Genomic DNA, 21,018 nt, shown 5'->3' with positions numbered 1-21,018 from the left:
GAGTTGTGACATTGTCAAGTTGTTGAGTTGTGATATTGTCAAGTTGTTGAGTTGTGATATTGTCGTGTTGTCAAGTTGGGATTATTGGGTTGTTGAGTTGTTGAGTTGTGCGATGTTGGGTTGTTGACTTGACGAGTTGTGAGATTATTGAATTGTTTAATTGTTGTAAGATTGTCGAGTTATGTTATTGTTGAGTTGTGAGATTGTTGAGTTGTCCAGATGTGAGATTATCAAGTCGTGGAATCATTGAGTTGTGTTGTTGTTGAGTTGTGGAGATGTGAGATTGTTGAGATTATCGAGTTGTCGAGTTGTGGAGATGTGAGATTGTTGAGATTATCGAGTTGTCGAGTTGTGATATTGTCGAGTTGTGGAGTTGGCAAGACATTGAATTGTAAAGTTATCTTGAGGTTAAAATAATTGTGGATTATGGAGTTTTAAAGTAGTGAAGTTATTGAAACGAGTTGCACAAGGGAAGAGTTCACTTCGAGAGAGCAAGTTTGTTTTGAGAACAGAGGGAATGAGGTGGGAGGAGCGTGGGGGAGGGGTAATAAGGGTGGTGGGAGGGGTGTTCCGTAACCCCTCCCCTCGCTCTCTGGCGCGAGATAAGGCGTCTGTGTTGGCATCGAGGGGCTGCAGAGCATTCTGGGAGGAAAAGAGAGCAAGAGGAAAATCCGGCTCTTTATTTATTTCGTAACTTATTTATTCCTTGTTTGTGTCTAATTAATTCTCTATTGTGTATGTCCATGTCGATGTGTCTAACCCACCTGTCTGTGCATGTCTTCGCCCGTTTACACTTTTTATACCTGTCTATTTTATTTATCTATTTGCGTTTCGATCCATTTCTGTATCACTTTCTTATCTTTATTAATCTCACTGGTTATGATCGTCGATGTGTGCGGTGTATTTATTTGTACCTTCACATTGTCTGTCTGTGTATTCGTGTCTGCGACTCCGATCTCTCCATGTATCCCTATCTCCGTGCCTCGTGGATGTTTTTCACTGGCTCTGTCCGCCAGATTGTGTCTATCTATAGTGTCCATGTTCCCCTCGGGGGCGGACGGAGACTCCGGTTCCGATAAACCCTCCGCGGAACCCCGAGAAACCCGAGCACGCCGTGACTCCGCCCCCTTCCGCCCCGCCCATCTCCGCCGGTTCGCCAACGCCCCGCCTCCTCCCCGCTTCCCGGCAGTCCCGCCCCTCCCTCTCCGCTCCCCCGGGCAGTTTGACGGATTAACCCCCGGCCCCTCCCCTCCCGCCGTCGCCGCCTCCGTAATGAGGTCGACGGCGGAGAGAGGAGGGGCGGCGGGGGAAGATCGGGGAGCTGGAAGGAGCGAAGGCTGAAAGACTCCGACGCTTGTGGCGTCTGGAGAGCGAGAGACAGAGACAGAAAGCGTCGCAGAAACAGGGAGGAAGCGATAGACACGAGAGACAAAAACAGGAGGTAGACGTAGAGAGGGAGACACCGCGTGTGGGGTTGCTGGTGGAGATCGCACACGTTGCGAGTGGAAGTCGAGCTGTTGCGATCTTTTGGGTCCGAGCGAGAGGAAAGAGGAGACGGCGAGTCGAGCGCAGACACACAGGTAGACACACGAACAGTAGACATAGACAGAGAGAACTACTTACGAGGCGTTCATTGACAGTCGGAGTTAAATTTAGAGCTGAACTCGCTAAGCTTGTGCGTGGACCGGAGTTGGACAGCAAGGAAACATCGACAAGCCAAGACAAGTCGGGATAGGACAAGACAGGACGTCCATAGTAAATCCTGACATTCAGAAGGACGGTTCACTTGTTAACGAGGACCTTGGTGTCTAACTCGTGTCCGTTGAAGGACCATCTCCCATCGGTGTCCTCAATGCCGGCCATCAAACGTGAAGACCCTCCGAACCGTTTCCTGGGTCTCCAGTTCCTGCCGTCCACTCGCCTGGCGAACCTGGGACCGACGGCACCGGCTCGAGATCCCAGCCCCCCCGGGGGAGACCTTGAGGTGTTGGTGGATCCTGGAGGAGAGCCGTGCCTGGAGGTGGAGTGTGGAGATAACCGCGCTTTGCTTTATGTCAACAAACTGTGCCAGGGGAGCAAAGGTCCGTCCATCAGGCTTCGTGGGGACTGGCTTACGCCGAACGAGTTCCAGTTCGTGAGTGGGAGGGAGACCGCTAAAGATTGGAAGAGGAGCATCCGACACCGAGGTGAGCTGGGGCACAAAGTGCGGGTAGGTGCATAAAGAAAGGATGTGGGGGGGAGTGGTTGTGTGTATGTTGGCAAGGGTTGGGGGGAGAACGGTGTGGTGATGCTAAGTGACACGGCGAGAGGGTCGATGATGTGTATAATTGAAGTTCTGAAGATACGTGGGACATGCAGTGACGCATGAATTGTGTGATTCGTGTAAGGAAAAGTGAATCAAGTTATGGGAATTTCTGTCCATCATGGTGGTACAACGATCAAACTGTTGGAGAGGATTAGAGATAGACACAATGCTGGGGGGGCCACGCACGCAAACCAAATTTGCAGAATCATGGAGTCAGATGGAATAATGGAGGACCATGGAGACACAGAATTGTAGGGTACCGTGGAAACGAGGAATTGTGGACGACAGTGGAGACATGGAATTGTGGAGGACAGTGGAGACATGGAATTGTGGAGGACAGTGGAGACATGGAATTGTGGAGGACAGTGGAGACATGGAATTGTGGAGGACAGTGGAGACATGGAATTGTGGAGGACAGTGGAGACATGGAATTGTGGAGGACAGTGGAGACATGGAATTGTGGATGACCATGGATACTTGCAATTGTGGAGGATCATGGAGATGCGGAATTGTTGAGGACCGTGGAGACACTGAATTGTGGAGGACCGTGGAGACACTGAATTATGGAGAGCCGTTGAGGCAATTAATTGTGTTGGACCGTGGGCACACCGAATTGTGGAGCACTGTGGGGACGCCGAATTGAGGAGGACCGTGAAGATGCCGAAATGTGGAGGACCGTGGAGACGCCGAATTGTGGAGGACCGTGGAGACACCGAAATGTGGAGGACCATCAAGATGCACAGAATTCTAAAAGATAACATGCACTTACAGAATGTTGGCAGACCATGCAGATGCATGGAAATTTAGAGGACCAATGTTGAGCGGTTATTCCATTTTAAATACCTCTACAATCATATCATGTGATGACAAGAATGAGAGAACACACGTCTCGAAACGCACAGCATATGACAGATGGATGTGAAATAAGAATGGAAAGCATGAAGTCCTGATCAGAAGCTAATCTGATTAATGGATGACATATAGTGCAATGGGCTTTGATGGACGTGTCTCTCTGGAGATCTGAGAAAGTCTAAGATCATTGTATACACTGTATTGTACTTGGCTTGAATGAAGTGGTTCTCTTGGCTATCTTGCAAGTAGTTTTTGTAAGGTTCACCTGGCTGCACCTGGGTGGGTTTGAAGGTAGAGGAGTAGCAGCCGTAACCCGAATCCTATCTCGGTTCCTCCTCCTGATGACTCAATATTTGTCTTTTTGGGTTCCTCCTGATACACCAGTGCTGTTGTATTCGGTCAGTTTTTTGATTATATGTTGGTGTTTTGTTTCCTAGGAAAGAGCTTGAAGACCCTGATGTCCAAAGGTGTTCTTCAGGTCCATCCCCCCATCTGTGACTGTCCAGGTTGCCGCATATCCTCACCAGTGGTCAGTGGCTAGTCATGTTTGTGTGTCTCTGTATGAGTTTTTTTTTTTTTTTTTTTGCTTTTTTTTTTTCTGCATTAGCTTGAACTTTAACTCCGTGGACTGCACAAGATGTTTCATCAAGTAAATTCCATCGCATGGCGATTTATAAAGAGCACACGCTCGGAAAAACTCGTGACTTATTTGCGCAGCAACGCACGACCTCAATATTGAAGAAGCAGCAGCACCCACATGGAGTCTGGAATTTTAGGTCGAGCGAGGGCCTCATTCTGCCCTTGAACTTACACCGAAGACTTTTACACCCAACATGGAGACATAACTCGAACGCCAAGCGCAAGGACACCCAAATACACCGAACCCGTAATATCGTAAAGATCAAAATACAAACTCAATTTTTGCCATTTTCTGTTGCTTCGTTTGCCCGTTTGGTACTTTATTATGATTATTTATTTTTATGATAACAACTCTCTTGAAACAGAAGAAAAAGGTGGTGGTGCGGAGGTGGGTCGGCTGTTGGGGATTTTCCTTAAGAACCCCCTTATCTGTGGGTTCCAGAACAGCCGTTCCCTCCCTCCACCCCCTGCCGCTCCCATCACGCAGCCATAACCACTTCCTGTCTGGCTGGTGGTTGAAGGGCTTGGGAGGGTTAGGAAGGGCCTGGCCGAGCGCGAGATGAGAAAACTGATGTCAAGAGATGCCAGGACAGAAGTCGATCAAAAAGTTTGTGTCGCTGTGTGACGTCACCATGAAACGGATGGTCCTCAAACGTTATTTCACTTTCACTGATGATACTTTTCAGTAACCACCGACGTTTCGGGTTTTCTGATGGTCCCTGACTATGTAGGATACTTCTAAAGTGTTTTTGAACAAAGTTTTATTTTATTTTATTTTTTATCATCCTTTTTTGATCTGATATATTGTGATTGGATCTCTCATTATATTAGCCTTGTCACATGAATGTGATTCAGGGCGTTGTCACAGTTGTTGCAGATAATCAAATGAAATGATGTAAGGCGATTTAAAATGTTGGTGTGTGTGTGTGTTAGCATTGTGTGTGTGTGTGTTAGCATTGTGTCTTAGCATTGTGCGTGTGTGTGTGTGTGTTAGCATTGTGTGTGTGTGTGTGTGTGTGTGTGTGTGTGTTAGCATTGTGTGTGTGTGTTAGCATTGTGTGTGTGTGTTAGCAGTGTGTGTGTGTGTGTGTGTTAGCATTTTGTGTGTGTGTGTTAGCATTGCGCGTGTGTGTGTGTGTTTGTGTGTGTTAGCATTGTGTGTTAGCAGTGTGTGTGTGTGTGTGTGTGTGTGTGTGTGTGTGTGTGTGTGTGTGTGTGTGTGTGTGTGTGTGTGTGTGTGTGTGTGTGTTAGCATTGTGTGTTAGCAGTGTGTGTGTGTGTGTGTGTGTGTTAGCATTGTGTGTGTGTGTTAGCATTGTGTGTGTGTGTTAGCATTGTGTGTGTGTGTTAGCATTGTGTGTGTGTGTTAGCATTGTGTGTGTGTGTGTTAGCATTGTGTGTGTGTGTGTGTTAGCATTGTGTGTGTGTGTGTTAGCATTGTGTGTGTGTGTTAGCAGTGTGTGTGTGTGTGTGTGTGTGTGTGTGTGTTAGCAGTGTGTGTGTGTGTGTGTTAGCATTGTGTGTGTGTGTGTGTGTGTGTGTGTGTGTGTGTGTGTGTGTGTGTGTGTGTGTGTGTGTGTGTGTGTGTGTGTGTGTGTGTTAGCATTGTGTGTGTGTGTGTGTGTTAGCATTGTGTGTGTGTGTGTGTGTGTGAGCATTGTGTGTGTGTGTGTGTGTGTGTGTGTGTGTGTGTGTGTGTGTGTGTGTGTGTGTGTTGGCACTGTGTGTGTGTGTGTGTGTGTGTGTGTGTGTGTGTGTGTTAGCATTGTGTGTTAGCATTGTGTGTTAGCATTGTGTGTTAGCATTGTGTGTGTGTGTGTGTGTGTGTGTGTGTGTGTGTGTGTGTGTGTGTGTGTGTGTGTGTGTGTGTGTGTGTGTGTGTTAGCACTGTGTGTGTGTGTGTGTGTTAGCACTGTGTGTGTGTGTTAGCACTGTGTGTGTGTGTGTGTGTGTGTGTGTGTGTGTGTGTGTGTGTGTGTGTGTGTGTGTGTGTGTGTGTGTGTGTGTGTGTGTTAGCACTGTGTGTGCGTGTGTGTGTGTGTGTGTGTGTGTGTGTGTGTGCATACATGCAATTGCTTGGATGAGTGTGTGGTTGCCTGTTTGTTTGCATGTGTGGTTGTGTGTACGTGTTTTCCCACTTTCCTCCCTTTCCCCACTCGCTCTTTTACCCCGTCGTGTTCGTCATGTACAGTTCATCACATCGTATTGTAACATTTGTGTAAAACAAAACGTGTACCTTGTTCCTCTTACATTGCATGCCGTTCCAAAAGTCCCAATTCCCACGAGGCTACTCCTGTGAACGTTTTCCAGTCGTTTTAACTTCTTTATTCTTTGCATCCCACAATGCCCCTCCTGATGCAGAGCTTCCTGCTTGCACTACACCAGGACGGTAGTTTTTCTCGGCTCCAGAGTCAGGACTAAACACTAAACAGCTCGAGCTGTAACCAAGCCAAGTTGTCTTTGTTGATCTGTGGACAGATGTTATGTTTTCACCCTTGTTTGTTTGTCTGTCTGTCTGTGAGCAGGATATCTCAAAAAGTTATGGACAGATTGAGACGAAATTTGGTGGACAGGTTGAGTTTACATCAAGGATGGATTGATCAGATTCTGGTGAAGATCCGGGTCTGGATCTGTATCCGAGAATTTTTCAATGATTCTTCACCATTGAGGGATAGGGCCAAAAACGACAAATAGCACGATATCTCAAAACGTCGTTGATGGATTCGGACGAAACGAGGTAGATGAGTTGGGCAGGTGACACGAACAAGTGCTTCAGGTACATACGGCCTATCAGTGGGATGCAAAACGTTAACTATTCAGTCTAGCAGATGTATCCGCTCCACCGAGTGCCGTTCTAGTTAATTTATTTAATTTTGTAACACAATCGTGAAGGATTGTGGGTAAAAGGTCTTTGTACTGGCAGTGGGGTAACAGGCAGACACCAAATAAAGAGCCAGTTTAATTTGATTAATGCGTCTGTCGCCTAAATATGTTTCACAATACTCGTATTAACAACAACAGCAACCACATCGGATAAATGAATATTTCAATCCATGATAGGATTTTTCCTTCCTGTTTATATTCCCACCGTTTCTTGCAGAACCGCGGCAGGCTTGCCGACAAGAGACACCTCGGGGTCACGGGTCGCCAAGCAGCTGGACTCCTCGAGCCCTCCAGTCCGGAAGCCTCCGGAGACGCGACGTGCGCCGAAGGTGTCGTCCGTGACTCCCCCGAAAAGACGGTGGAGGAAGGAGCCGTTCCCGAGAGCGGTGGCGGCGAGATCTCTGCCGAAGCACCCGATGCAGAGAAGACCTCTCCCAGGAACGGTAGCGATCTTGGGACTTGCTCGGATGGTGACTCCGAGACCAATGGCGTCGATGACAAAGATTCGGAAAACGTCCACTCAGGAAGCACCGACGAAAGTGCGACAACCACCGATCCTCCAAATAAGTAAGCATTCCAGCCATGGGAGACCGAGCTTGAAAATCCAGGATGTTGAGGGAATTTGGGACCATAAGGATGTAATTGATGGAGTTGCGTCACGTGGGAACTTGAGGATGTGGATGTGCTAAAACTTCATGGCTTTGGGATATTGTAGAACATAACCCGGCAGTTTCCCTAAACACTGCCCTCTCCCTCCCCCTTCCCCCCCCCCTTTTTTTTTCTTTAGGGCAATCCTCGCAAAGGTTGAAGGACAGGCACCTGTTGGAGCTGGAGCAGAAGGTGAGGAGAGTTGTGAGAGCAGATGTTTTCTTTTGGTTCTTCCCTTATTGGGCCGCAGACAACTTTACCAGCAGATTTCCATGCTCATCAGGATGGCTAAAACCTCCTCCATGTCCTTGATTACTGCGAGAGCAATCTTCCCTTCAATCCCCCTCTTGATTTCATCCCACATGACCCGTGTAACAACCTATAGATCGGAAATTCTACAGGGGGAGGGTAGGGAGTCAGAGAGTAAATGGAGGACAGAAACGGAGACCGAGGACTTGGTATACAACTGCCGATAGTTCTCGTATACCTCTTGTAAATATCTTTATAGAATATAAAGAAATCCAAGGAAAACCAGGCATTAAATGGACAATTTGGCCAATTGGGCAAGTGCTTGGCCTCCGCTCTCGCAGTGACCTTCCAGCAAAGAATGCCATATTAAATCATTCATCCCTCTAACATCCTGCCCTTGGGCCTCAGCAGGTGGAATTCTGGGTAAAAGGTCGGGCAGCCCCACGGAGGACGACGTGCTTTGCACGGAAAAACGGAAAAAGAGCCCAATGGAAGATGAAGCGGCGACCCCACCACCAAGAGAACACGAACAGCCAGGTACTGTGTCCGAAATAGTATATTATTACATTGATCCGTCGTGAAACCAAACTCCGTGCACACACTCAAACAAATATGCTAAGTTCAATTAAAGGAAGGTTTTATAAGGGGCCATGTATTGATTACCCATGTGCAGGGTTTGAGTGGAATTAAATTGAGAAGTGGAGGATGCAAGGAGAGGCGGAGATGGGAGGAATGGAGAGAGTAGGAAGTGGAGGATGCAAGGAGAGACGGAGATGGGAGGAATGGAAAGAGTAGGAGGTGGAGGATGCAAGGAGAGGCAGAGATGGGAGGAATGGAGAGAGTAGGAGGTGGAGGATGCAAGGAGAGACGGAGATGGGAGGAATGGAGAGAGTAGGAAGTGGAGGATGCAAGGAGAGGCAGAGATGGGAGGAATGGAGAGCGTAGGAAGTGGAGGATGCAAGGAGAGGCAGAGATGGGAGGAATGGAGAGAGTAGGAAGTGGAGGATGCAAGGTGAGGCGGAGATGGGAGGAGTGGAGAGCGTAGGAAGTGGAGGATGCAAGGAGAGGCAGAGATGGGAGGAATGGAGAGAGTAGGAAGTGGAGGATGCAAGGAGAGGCAGAGATGGGAGGAATGGAGAGCGTAGGAAGTGGAGGATGCAAGGAGAGGTGGAGATGGGAGGAATGGAGAGAGTAGGAAGTGGAGGATGCAAGGAGAGGCAGAGATGGGAGGAATGGAGAGAGTAGGAAGTGGAGGATGCAAGGTGAGGCGGAGATGGGAGGAATGGAGAGCGTAGGAAGTGGAGGATGCAAGGAGAGGCAGAGATGGGAGGAATGGAGAGAGTAGGAAGTGGAGGATGCAAGGTGAGGCGGAGATGGGAGGAATGGAGAGAGTAGGAAGTGGAGGATGCAAGGAGAGGCAGAGATGGGAGGAATGGAGAGCGTAGGAAGTGGAGGATGCAAGGAGAGGCGGGGATGGGAGCAATGGAGAGAGTAGGAAGTGGAGGATGCAAGGAGAGGCAGAGATGGGAGGAATGGAGAGAGTATGAGGTGGAGGATGCAAGGAGAGGCAGAGATGGGAGGAATGGAAAGAGTAGGAAGTGGAAGATGCAAGGGGAGATGGAGATGGGAGGAATGGAAAGAGTAGGAAGTGGAGGATGCAAGGAGAGATGGAGATGGGAGGAATGGAGAGAGTAGGGAAGTGGAGGATGCAAGGAGAGGCGGAGATGGGAGGAATGGAGAGAGTCGGGAAGTGGAGGATGCAAGGAGAGATGGACATGGGAGGAATGGAGAGAGTAGGAAGTGGAGAATGCAAGGAGAGGCAGAGATGGGGCGAATGGAAAGAGTAGGAAGTGGAGGATGCAAGGAGAGGCATAGATGGGACGAATGGAAAGAGTAGGGAAGTGGAGGATGCAAGGAGAGGCAGAGATGGGAGGAATGGAAAGAGTAGGGAAGTGGAGGATGCAAGGAGAGGCAGAGATGGGACGAATGGAAAGAGTAGGAAGTGGAGGATGCAAGGAGAGACGGAGATGGGACGAATGGAAAGAGTAGGAAGTGGAGGATGCAAGGAGAGACGGAGATAGGAGGAATGGAAAGAGTAGGGAAGTGGAAGATGCAAGGAGAGGCAGAGATGGGAGGAATGGAAAGAGTAGGGAAGTGGAGGATGCAAGGAGAGGCAGAGATGGGACGAATGGAAAGAGTAGGAAGTGGAGGATGCAAGGAGAGGCAGAGATGGGAGGAATGGAAAGAGTAGGGAAGTGGAGGATGCAAGGAGAGGCATAGATGGGAGGAATGGAGAGAGTAGGAGGTGGTGGATGCAAGGAGAGGCAGAGATGGGAGGAATGGAGAGAGTAGGAAATGGAGGATGCAAGGTGAGGCGGAGATGGGAGGAATGGAAAGAGTAGGGAAGTGGAGGATGCAAGGAGAGGCAGAGATGGGACGAATGGAAAGAGTAGGAAGTGGAGGATGCAAGGAGAGACGGAGATAGGAGGAATGGAAAGAGTAGGAAGTGGAGGATACAAGGAGAGGCAGAGATAGGAGGAATGGAAAGAGTAGGGAAGTGGAGGATGCAAGGAGAGGCAGAGATAGGAGGAATGGAAAGAGTAGGAAGTGGAGGATGCAAGGAGAGGCAGAGATAGGAGGAATGGAAAGAGTAGGAAGTGGAGGATGCAAGGAGAAGCAGAGATGGGAGGAATGGAGAGAGTAGGAAGTGGAGGATGCAAGGAGAGGCAGAAATGGGAGGAATGGAGAGAGTAGGAGGTGGAGGATGCAAGGAGAGGCAGAGATGGGAGGAATGGAGAGAGTAGGAGGTGGAGGATGCAAGGAGAGGCGGAGATTGGAGGAATGGAGAGAGTAGGAAGCGGAGGATGCAAGGAGAGGCAGAGATGGGAGAAATGGAGAGAGCAGTAGGTGGAGGATGCAAGGAGAGGCGGAGATGGGAGGAATGGAGAGAGTAGGAATTGGAGGATGCAAGGAGAGGCAGAGATGGGAGGAATGGAGAGAGTAAGAAGTGGAGGATGCAAGGAGAGGCAGAGATGGGAGGAATGGAGAGAGTAGGAAATGGAGGATGCAAGGAGAGGCAGAGATGGGAGGAATGGAGAGAGTAGGAAGTGGAGGATGCAAGGAGAGGCAGAGATGGGAGGAATAGAGAGAGTAGGGAAGTGGAGGATGCAAGGAGAGGCAGAGATGGGAGGAATGGAAAGAGTAGGGAAGTGGAGGATGCAAGGAGAAACAGAGATCGGAGGAATGGAAAGAGTAGGAAGTGGAGGATGCAAGGAGAGGCAGAGATGGGAGGAATGGAAAGAGTAGGGAAGTGGAGGATGCAAGGAGAGGCAGAGATGGGACGAATGGAGAGAATAGGAAGTGGAGGATACAAGGAGAGGCAGAGATGGGACGAATGGAAAGAGTAGGAAGTGGAGGATGCAAGGAGAGGCAGAGATAGGAGGAATGTAAAGAGTCGTAAGTGGAGGATGCAAGGAGAGGCAGAGATGGGACGAATGGAGAGAGTAGGAGGTGGAGGATGCAAGGAGAGGCAGAAATGGGAGGAATGGAGAGAGTAGGAGGTGGAGGATGCAAGGAGAGGCGGGGATGGGAGGAATGGAGAGAGTAAGAAGTGGAGGATGCAAGGAGAGGCAGAGATGGGAGGAATGGAGAGAGTAGGAAATGGAGGATGCAAGGAGAGGCAGAGATGGGAGGAATGGAGAGAGTAGGAAGTGGAGGATGCAAGGAGAGGCAGAGATGGGAGGAATAGAGAGAGTAGGGAAGTGGAGGATGCAAGGAGAGGCAGAGATGGGAGGAATGGAAAGAGTAGGAAGTGGAGGATGCAAGGAGAGGCAGAGATGGGACTAATGGAGAGAGTAGGAGGTGGAGGATGCAAGGAGAGGCAGAGATGGGAGGAATGGAGAGAGTAGGAGGTGGAGGATGCAAGGAGAGGCAGAGATGGGACGAATGGAGAGAGTAGGAGGTGGAGGATGCAAGGAGAGGCAGAAATGGGAGGAATGGAGAGAGTAGGAGGTGGAGGATGCAAGGAGAGGCAGAGATGGGACGAATGGAGAGAGTAGGAGGTGGAGGATGCAAGGAGAGGCAGAGATGGGAGGAATGGAAATAGTAGGAAGTGGAGGATGCAAGGAGAGGCAGAGATGGGACTAATGGAGAGAGTAGGAGGTGGAGGATGCAAGGAGAGGCAGAGATGGGAGGAATGGAGAGAGTAGGAGGTGGAGGATGCAAGGAGAGGCAGAGATGGGACGAATGGAGAGAGTAGGAGGTGGAGGATGCAAGGAGAGGCAGAGATGGGAGGAATGGAACGAGTAGGAAGTGGAGGATGCAAGGAGAGGCAGAGATAGGAGGAATGGAGAGAGTAGGAAGAGAAGGGGGTATTTGCATACAGAATAGATGGTCTCTAATCAGGTCTTCTTTATACGAGATCCTGGATCCTTTGGGCCCAATTACAATGCGCTTGTGGAGCTCATGGATGGACCAAACCATTCATGTGGAAATGTTTTGATTTCCATTGTAAAACAAAACCCTCCAGGAGAGCGCTCAAGCCATTCCAAAGGTGAACCCAGCGCAGCACTATTGCGGAGGCACCATGATGGTGCGACACGCACGCACGGTACATTTACCGTACCAACTGGCACGTCAAACCCCTTTACTGCCTCTTACTGTGTAGATGACGTGTTGAGCTGTTCATTAACTTTGTCTGTTTTATTGTCCACGTGCGATCCTGTAACTACGTGCCTGCCAGATAGAATGAGCTGAACACCTGACATGGATAGAGAAGCCTTTTGTGTACCCTGCTTTCCACTACCAGTACCCGTATTGTGATATACTGTGTTTACAACTACCATAGTGTGATCTACTGTATTTGCAACTACCCTGTGCTGTGATCTACTGTGCTTACAACTACCTGTGTTATGATATACTGTACTTACAACTACATGTACTGTGATCTGATATGCTTACAATGACCTGTATTGTGATATACTGTGCTTACAACTACCATAGTGTGATCTACTGTACTTCCAACTACTAATGGTGTAATCAACTTTAATTACAACTACAAGTGTTATCAACTGTACTTGCAACTACACTTAGTGTAATTTAATGTACTGCCAACTACACATACTCCAATCTGCTGTACTAACAACTACCTGTAGTGTGACCTACTGTGCTTACAACTACTTGTGGTGTGAACTACCCTACTCAACTACCCATAGTGTGATCTACTGTACTAACAACTTCCCGTCGTGTGACCTACTGTACTAACAACTACCCGTAGGGTGACCTACTGTATTAACAACTACCCGTAGTGTGATCTACTGTACTAACAACTACCCAAAGTGTGATATACTGTACTAACAACTATCCGTAGTGTGACACTACTAACAACTACCCGTAGTGTGACACTATGTACGAACAACTACCCGTAGTGTGACACTACTAACAACTACCCGTAGTGTGACACTACTAACAACTACCCATAGTGTGACACTGTACTAGCAACTACCCATAGTGTGACACTGTACTAACAACTACCCGTAGTGTGACACTGTACTAACTACCCGTAGTGTGATCTATGATACTAACAACTACCCGTGGTGTGACCTACTATATTAACAACTACCCGTAGTGTGACCTACTGTACTAACAACAACCTGTAGTGTGATCTACTGTACTAACTACCCGTAGTGTGATCTACTGTACCAACAACTACCCGTAGTGTGATCTACTGTACTAACAACTACCCATAGCGTGAACTACTGTACTTACAACTACTAATACTGTAATCAACTGTATTACAACTACTCGGTCTGTAATCAGCTGTAGTTACATCTAATCATTGTGTAAGCTACTGTACTTACAAGTTACAACTACCCAACTACACACATCTGTTTCATCAAATCGGACGTTTTAACGCCATGTTCAACTCATCTCACGCTAATTGAAGAACACCTTCCAAATGTAGTTCTAATTACTCCTCTGCCATTCCCAGCACTACCCGGTGGCCTAATGGCCTCTAAAGGTGTTTTGTTTTTTTGTTTTTTAATAAACCCATAGATCGCACCATTATATTTGTCTGGCTCCTCACTGATTGATTAAGCTACGATTGATGTTTTTTTAATTTTATCTTACCTTACATTTTCATTGTGTTACTTTTGAACAATGTTTACAGAATAAACGGTAAAGTGGCGCCCGTATGTGCGTTGGCCATTTCGGACCAACCTGGCCGTGTTGCACCACTCCCATTGCGTCCGACACATGGCCTTGCCTTGTTATCGGTGCTGACGTTTGAGTGTGCATCATCGTAAATTGTCGCACTCGTAAAGTGCTCTCATTAGGGGTTACCTGATCATACTAATGTTTGATTATATTTCAGACGAGGCGAGGCTCCTATAAGACCGGCTTGTAAGACCTTTTGGCTCCGGACTGACGGGTGATTTAAGGACCCCGTGACAGACTCCGAATGAATGTGATGTGGATGATGGAGGGAACCAGGTGGTGAAAAGGAGCTAGCGAGTGTGAGGTGATTCGTGGGCTCGTGGACGGCAGAGTCACTCGAGCTGTGCTGTGTTTTTTCCACAGAATGCGGGGAAGGCTCCGAGTCCGAGGCCGAGAGGAGGAGCAGCAGTCCTGAAGGTGATTGGCAGCCAGAGCAGCGGGGGATTGGGGAGCGCGGGCAGTGGGAGGCCTGGGCAAGGCTCAGCGGGTAGCAGCAAGCCGGGCCTCAGGGCAGCTGGCAGGACCTCGCTTAATCCCAGCCTGTCTTCTTCACCCTCATCTCCTCATCGTCGTTCCTCACCCTCCCCCCTCTCCCCCAAACCCTCAGATCCTTATTCAAACTTCTTCATCCCCCTTCTCCCCCCAGTCCACCTTCGCTGCTGAATAATTGACGATGGGTGTCGAAGCAATCACCTCTGCTTCCATTATTTATTCTCTTGCTTTCCCTTATTCATTCTTTAATTTACTATTTTACTTCTTTCCTCTTTTTCTTTCTTTCTCTCTTTGATCGGCCTGTGCGGCTAACGACACGTGAATAGCAAAATGGAGCCGTAAATTAAAAAGGATGAGATTAAATTGTAAGGAGGGGGATTCAAACTGTCGTTCTAATCTAACACCTCTTTCCCCTCCGCCTGCAGCTCTTAGCCCCCTCAGTTCACCGCAACCTCGGGCCTGGCCCCCTACCATCTGCTTTCCGACAGACACCAACCACCTTGAAAGGTATGTTTGGTCGCATTCGGTTCTCAGCACAGACGATTGGCTTTTTTTTGATTGGGAGTGGATGTGGAACTTTGCGATGGTGGTTCTGTGTGACCGCGGAGCTAAATGAAACCTGGAAGGTGTGCTCACCTGAGGGTGGTGAAACACGAGCACTACCATCTGGAAATGCAATTCTTATTCAAAAGGTGCCAGGATATGGCAGCTGCGATTATTCATTCGTGTAAGACAGACGGCTTAAAAACAAAGGATTCGCAAAGCTGCACCCGGCAACACATGGACACTGGTGGACCCCGAGGCTCCGAGCCAAAGTGGGCCGCCCTGCCCACCTAAAGCAACAGTAACTATCTGAGTAACACATGGTTACCCCACTCGATGAAATATTTACACGTACGTGCTTTATTTACTCCATACGTTGTTGTTGTGTTGTATACGTACTACTGCAACTGTTCAGGCACCGGCGTACCGAGAATCCTCTGTCGTACTCTGCGGACATGGAGAATCCCCCCTTGTAGCCTCCATTATGCGTGGAATTACACGTTCGTTTCCCGTTGGACGCTCACTATGGAAACGTCACGAGTCCGCCGAGACGAGGCCCCGTCACAGGTCGGGAAGGGGCCTAATGAGGCTGGGTAGTTGGTCCCACGCCGAGTCCATATGGGGGACTTGGACGGAGAGTCGTTGCCTCTCTCGGGTGCCTGGATTCTCGTAAATTAGAACGAGTTTCGCCCCAAATTGTCTCACTTTTGAAAAACTTATTATTATTTTTGTATACAAGATCGAGGCTCGTGAAAGAGCTAACATCGATTACAAAAAAGGATAAACGGACACACAAAACATACAATAAAGGGAGCGGGAGACAAGATGGGGAGAGAGAGGGAAGCACACAGGTACAACAGCAGAGAACAGGGACATTGGGAGATCTGTGGGACGGAGAGGGCTTGGGGGGGGGGGGGGGAGGCATGGGAAGGCGGGGGGGAGAGAAGTATAAAACACACGGACACTGCTAGAACTTCCAGTGATATTTTTGGAGATATTTTTTTCCATGCTTAACGATGTCTTCATTTTCAATATGAAAATGTTACTTAAAATGTGAACAATTTGTGCGTGATGTTGGTGTCCAAGGAAATTGAGATTCCATTCCAACTTTTGCAAAAGCCAAGATATTTTTAAAAAACAAAAAAAACGTAGACTGGGCCAGTCCGGGAAAGGTCCTCTTGGCCCACTTTCCTCGCGACGTGTGCCATGCACAGCTGCGCACAATGGCCGTGGTTACCAGTGTTTGGGTAAAGTGAGGACACGTGGTTAAAAAGCCACACCGTGAACATTTTCACATGAATGAGGACGATGCGGACAACAGAGTTTTGGAAACGACAACCGGTCAAGGTTTCAAACCGTCCGTCGACCCGGAGTTACTGACTTCCGGAGTTACTGACTCCTTCTCTCTCTCTCTCTCTCTCTCTCTCCTCTTGCAGAGACCTGGCCCTGCCATGTCCTTTGACCCCATATCTGCTGGCCCCTCATCTCCGGTCCCCGTTCCTGGGACTGCCGCCACTTGTTACCCCAATACCCGGTGAGTGTCACGCGCTCTTGATCCCCCGCCCTCGCACAAATGATGCACATTTAACCCAAATATCAAATCAGTTATAAGTGAAAGACTCCTTTTGATAACCGATTGTAATCGATTATGGAGCTGTGCACGTGTCCAGTGTACTTGGAGAGTAAAACCTGTGCTATGCAGCCACCGTACTGACGTGTAACAGGTGGCCGTGGAGCGGCAGGGACAATAATGGACAACTCTAAATAATTAATAAACCCCAAAAGACTTAGCTCAGGATGGATCCCAGCTGATGTACTGTCTTGTGAGAATAATCAAATACAAACAGGACACTTTTTTTTTTTAACTCCATGAAATTAATTTCATTAAAATGTATTTGAACCATCTCAGGTGAGTTTTCCATAGTTTGAGAAGATGATGCGATGCACACACTTAAGTCTGCCCTTGTACACACAAACGACAAGTCAGCAAACCGCTGATCCTTTAATCTGCCACTCGGCACTGTGATTGGCTAAAACCAGTCATGTGATTGATTTATACCGTTTTTCTTTTGACGCGTGTTATTTCGGATGGTGTCAATTATTGTCAAAATATGTAAGAAGAGTAAAACATTAAGATTGGTACCCATTGTCAACGTTAGTAAAACTATTACGTATTAGGCCTGGTTTTGGCTTGACGTTTAGGGTGGGCCGCTTTAAGTTCTTAGGGTCTTGGGTTTGATTCCCAGTCGGCCATTGAATTTGACCAGGTGACCAGGTGAGGTCGGCAAGTAGGCACCAGTGGCGCAGCCGCACGCCCAGGAAATGACCGCAAAACCAGCAGCCGCAGTCTGCACACGATAGCGAGCCTACCTGTTATGTATCTAACGTTATCTCGTTTTATTCACCATTTAGTGGACTTCTGTGCAATTTGCTTATTCTTTTGCATAATGCTGCGTTTTCTTGAATCATACGTTGCCTCCTGTGTTTGTTTATGGCTCTCTTGTGTCAAATAATTTCATTACGAGTTTTTGAAATGGTAAGTTATATTGCAATATTGTCATTTATCGTGAACAAACCGACAGTTTATCTAAATACCAGAAAAACCAGACCTTGCTCGATTTTAGGTGTGTGTGTGTGTGTGTGTGTGTGTGTGTGTGTGTGTGTGTGTGTGTGTGTGTGTGTGTGTGTGTGTGTGTGTGTGTGTGTGTGTGTGTGTGTGTGTGTGTGTGTGTGTAAGGTAACGTTATAAGTACAGTTAGAAAGCAAGATTCGGACACGGCTGAGGTTATTGACCCATCGTTTGGAGAGGTTCTGGGTTGACAAAGTCGAAACCTCGATGAAGGACAGAATCCAGCGGATAATCAGACATTTGGAAAATCAGTCAATTTCTTGCAAGTTACTAAGTTTCATACTTACGGTCAAATTTTTTTTTAGCTGTTACTCTTCCACAAATGATTATGATTGTGAGAAACAGTATAATGGAAAAATGTTTAAAAAAACAAACAAAAAAAAAACACTGCCTACGTTTCACCAGCCTGGACCAACTTTCCAAAGCCTCTTGGCAAGAGGGGCTGTGGTTTCCAACCACAAAACCTCCCTCAGGGTTACTGCAAATGTCCCAGTAGAGAAAATGTACCGACGACACCTGGTGGCATGAGCTTGAAATCTTTCGCACCTCGGAGCACTCGCAGACACTGGGGACAGCCGGCTTCACACTTGTTACGAGGCGCGGGATCTTTGGGACGAAGCGTCTCCGTGTTACGAGGATGGATCGGTCACATTCAAACCCATGAGGATTGAATCCAGGACTGATGAGAACAGCCTTGTGTTGCTATCATTTTGGGTAGAGTTCGTTAACGTGAGAAACTGTGTTGCTCGACATGTCCTGAGCAGCGTCACGTGATGTCAAAAGATAGCTAGAATTCCTTCTTTGATGAAAGTTCTAGTTGGACAACAAAAGCGACTTTACTTATGAAGGTATTTTGGTTTGAGGACTGAAGCTCGGCCTGCCCTGCTCCTTCCTGTCTAAGTGATGGTGTGGGTGCTGCATACTGGAGTATACTGCCATTTTTAGAGCTTTATGGAGCCCACCTCTCACCCCCCTCCAAAAAAAAAAATTCCCCCAATACATACCACCCCCCCCCCATCACCATACCTCCCCCGACTTCCAGCCTCCCAATGGCAGGGAATACCATTTGATTATTTTAAGGTTCCTGATTAAAGTGGCTTTTGGGAATGGGTTCAACAGGGGTCGTTGCAACAGGAATTCCTTTCGCCGATTTGTCACATAATTTGGGAAACGTGGCACTCACGCGTAGAAATGGAACATTTGAACCTTTTGGCTCCTGTCCGTGGTTCAAGTGTTCCGTTAACGGCACACAGTTGACATCACTTTGCCATTCCATAGTTATTAACTTGCTTTTGCTTGTTTCTTCATTTCTCCTTGTTTTTGGGGGTCTTTTTCCCTCAATCACCCCCTTCCTTTGTCCTTGTTCCATTCCCAGCATTCCCTGGGGTGTTGCATCCAGCCCAGGCCGAACTGTTGGCATGGCAACAAGAGCTACTGCGCCGGCAGGCACGGTAACCACAACAACTGGCCTAGCAAGCCTCTGCCGCACTTATTTGATTCCTGCCGTTGCTTGTGCAGTTCTGTCTGTTCCTCCATTTCTAACCCACGCTTCTTCGCACCTCCAGGTTAGAATTGTCAGCTGAGCTGATTCGTCAAAAGGACGCGGAGGCAATGCAGCGATTAACAAATCCGATTGCCTCTTACCCTGGACTCCAGCCAATCGGGCGTGGGCTTGCAGAACAGAGCGAACTGAGACGGCGAGTGGCTGAACTGTGTCGCCATAGTGACCAGGTATGGGAATCCGTTCCCCAACTTGCATCCGAATTGCCGCAACCCGTAATTTTGAGCCTGCACCGACCAGGTCCACAGAGTTGTGACGGCTCTTTACTTGATCCCGAGCTTGCATTCACGTACACATCCTTTTGTTTGCTGTGCAGGCAAAACAAAACCTGCAACTCTCAAGTCCTCCCAGTTCCACTACTCCGGAAGCCATTGACCTATCGGAGCTAGCCTGCCGAGCGAGGCTGAACCAACCCCTCGGGATCAAACGGGAAACCCCCTCGAGCCCCTTGACATCTGCAGCCGCACCTCCTGCCACGTCATCCCCTGTTGGAATCCAGACCTCTCCTGGATGCAAAACTACCGGGGAAGATCTGCGCGGGCCCCCATTCCTATACGGCTTGCCGTTTTCTCATCCACAGTTCCTGCCCACCGGTGGGTTTTATTACGTGCTTAACTTGAACACGTGCCTCTCTCACACACCAGCCTCACCTGTGCATCTCAGCTCATTTCCTCTCTCCGATCCCTCTCTGCCCCCAGCTTTCCGTGACGCTCAAAACCTGACGGGAAGCCTGCAATGCCTCCGTCTCATGGGTCTCATGGAGCGGCCATTTTCCTCCTGACAGGGACTCTGAGACTCACGCGCATGTCTGCAGATAATATCGCCCGAATAGAGCTCGCCTTGTTGGTTAGCCCAGGGGAGGAGAGGGATAATGGGCAGCGACTGCCCGAGGGGTTTTCTTGAGTGGCTTGGCAGTTTTCCCCAAATGTTCACCACCATCCCTGCTCCCCCACCTCCCTCAGTCATTAAACATACATTTTAATTCCCACTTAGTCCTCTCCCCACCCTGAGACGTGATGCACATATTCAAGTCCCTGTTAACCCCAACCCCCCAAACACACGCACACATGCACACCTGACCAGCCCCTCATTAGTGCCTGCAGCACAATCCTTGCCTTTAGACAGCAGACATCTCCAATATCTCGCACACCAAAGACACTGCCCAACTTTGACAGCTTTATTGTGTACAGAGAGAGGAAGAGAGAGAGAGAGAGGAAGAGAGAAAAAGAAAGAGAGAAATGCTTAAATAAAGATATTTTATCGTTTTGTGAATTTTAAACCGGCGTCGTGTTTGATTGTAAAAAAAAAAAAAACGTATGTTAGGTTCGCGGAGAAGTTCAATCCTTAGGTTCCTCCACATCACAAGGAACGATCCGTAATTTCTACCGTATTACTCCGAGGCTCGCTGGAATGTAAAAACACATCGGTTATAAACTTACACATTGCAATCCCTTTACTGTATGGAATCCAATAAAAGTTAAAAACCCTCCGACGTCACCATGACTAGACAATTGGACATGGCGCAGATGCACCGAAGATCCCTCCCGTCGCTAACGCGTTCGCTAGTTCATGGAAAAGCAATCCTGCTAAGAAAATTGTGGTGTGGTGAACATTCGGTTGCAAGGGCGGAATGCTTGTGCAGGCTTGTGGCGGTAGCGGTGGTGGGGGTATGCGGGTACGGATGGGGAGGAGTGCTCTTTCTGCCCCGCAGGTCGCTCGGAATGTTACTTGTTCCAGAACATGTGACCAGAGAGTGTTTCATGGATGTTTGGACGTTTCTCGTGCTCGACACGAAGGGATGAAATGTCCCGACGTGAACCGAGGGTGCGATTATTTAAAATTGCTTTGTTTGCTCCTTTTACTTCCTTCGGTGTGTTTGCCCACCCAGTGGTCCCCATTTTGTTTTTGGTTCCACGCTCGGACTCCGTTCCTCCTGGAGTTCCTAGTGCGTGAGCTGAGCACGGTCCCGGTTTTTCTGAGAAAGTTGCAGGAAGGTTGTCG

General features: G+C 48.4%; 1 protein-coding gene across 2 annotated transcripts; it reads left to right on the top strand.

The window, feature by feature from the left end:
- Positions 1 to 1,177: 1,177 nt before the first annotated feature.
- Positions 1,178 to 20,506, top strand: LOC137413982 (uncharacterized). Of its 2 annotated transcripts, none has more exons than XM_068099436.2 (12): positions 1,178 to 2,186; positions 3,595 to 3,686; positions 6,897 to 7,246; positions 7,467 to 7,519; positions 7,988 to 8,113; positions 14,156 to 14,209; positions 14,710 to 14,791; positions 16,264 to 16,361; positions 18,832 to 18,907; positions 19,022 to 19,187; positions 19,334 to 19,610; positions 19,716 to 20,506. In XM_068099436.2, exons 1-12 carry the CDS (start codon positions 1,853 to 1,855, stop codon positions 19,796 to 19,798), a joined length of 1,791 nt encoding a protein of 596 aa, XP_067955537.1. In that variant the 5' UTR covers positions 1,178 to 1,852; the 3' UTR covers positions 19,799 to 20,506. The 2 variants fall into 2 exon arrangements, with proteins under 2 accessions (XP_067955537.1, XP_067955536.1); XM_068099435.2 differs by having other exon boundaries at positions 1,212 to 2,186; positions 7,985 to 8,113.
- Positions 20,507 to 21,018: the final 512 nt, after the last annotated feature.

The sequence above is a fragment of the Myxine glutinosa genome, unplaced genomic scaffold, assembly GCF_964187855.1.
Source record: "Myxine glutinosa unplaced genomic scaffold, kmMyxGlut1.1 SCAFFOLD_812, whole genome shotgun sequence".
NCBI lineage: Eukaryota > Metazoa > Chordata > Myxini > Myxiniformes > Myxinidae > Myxine > Myxine glutinosa.
This window is presented reverse-complemented; position numbering and strand designations above follow the sequence as displayed.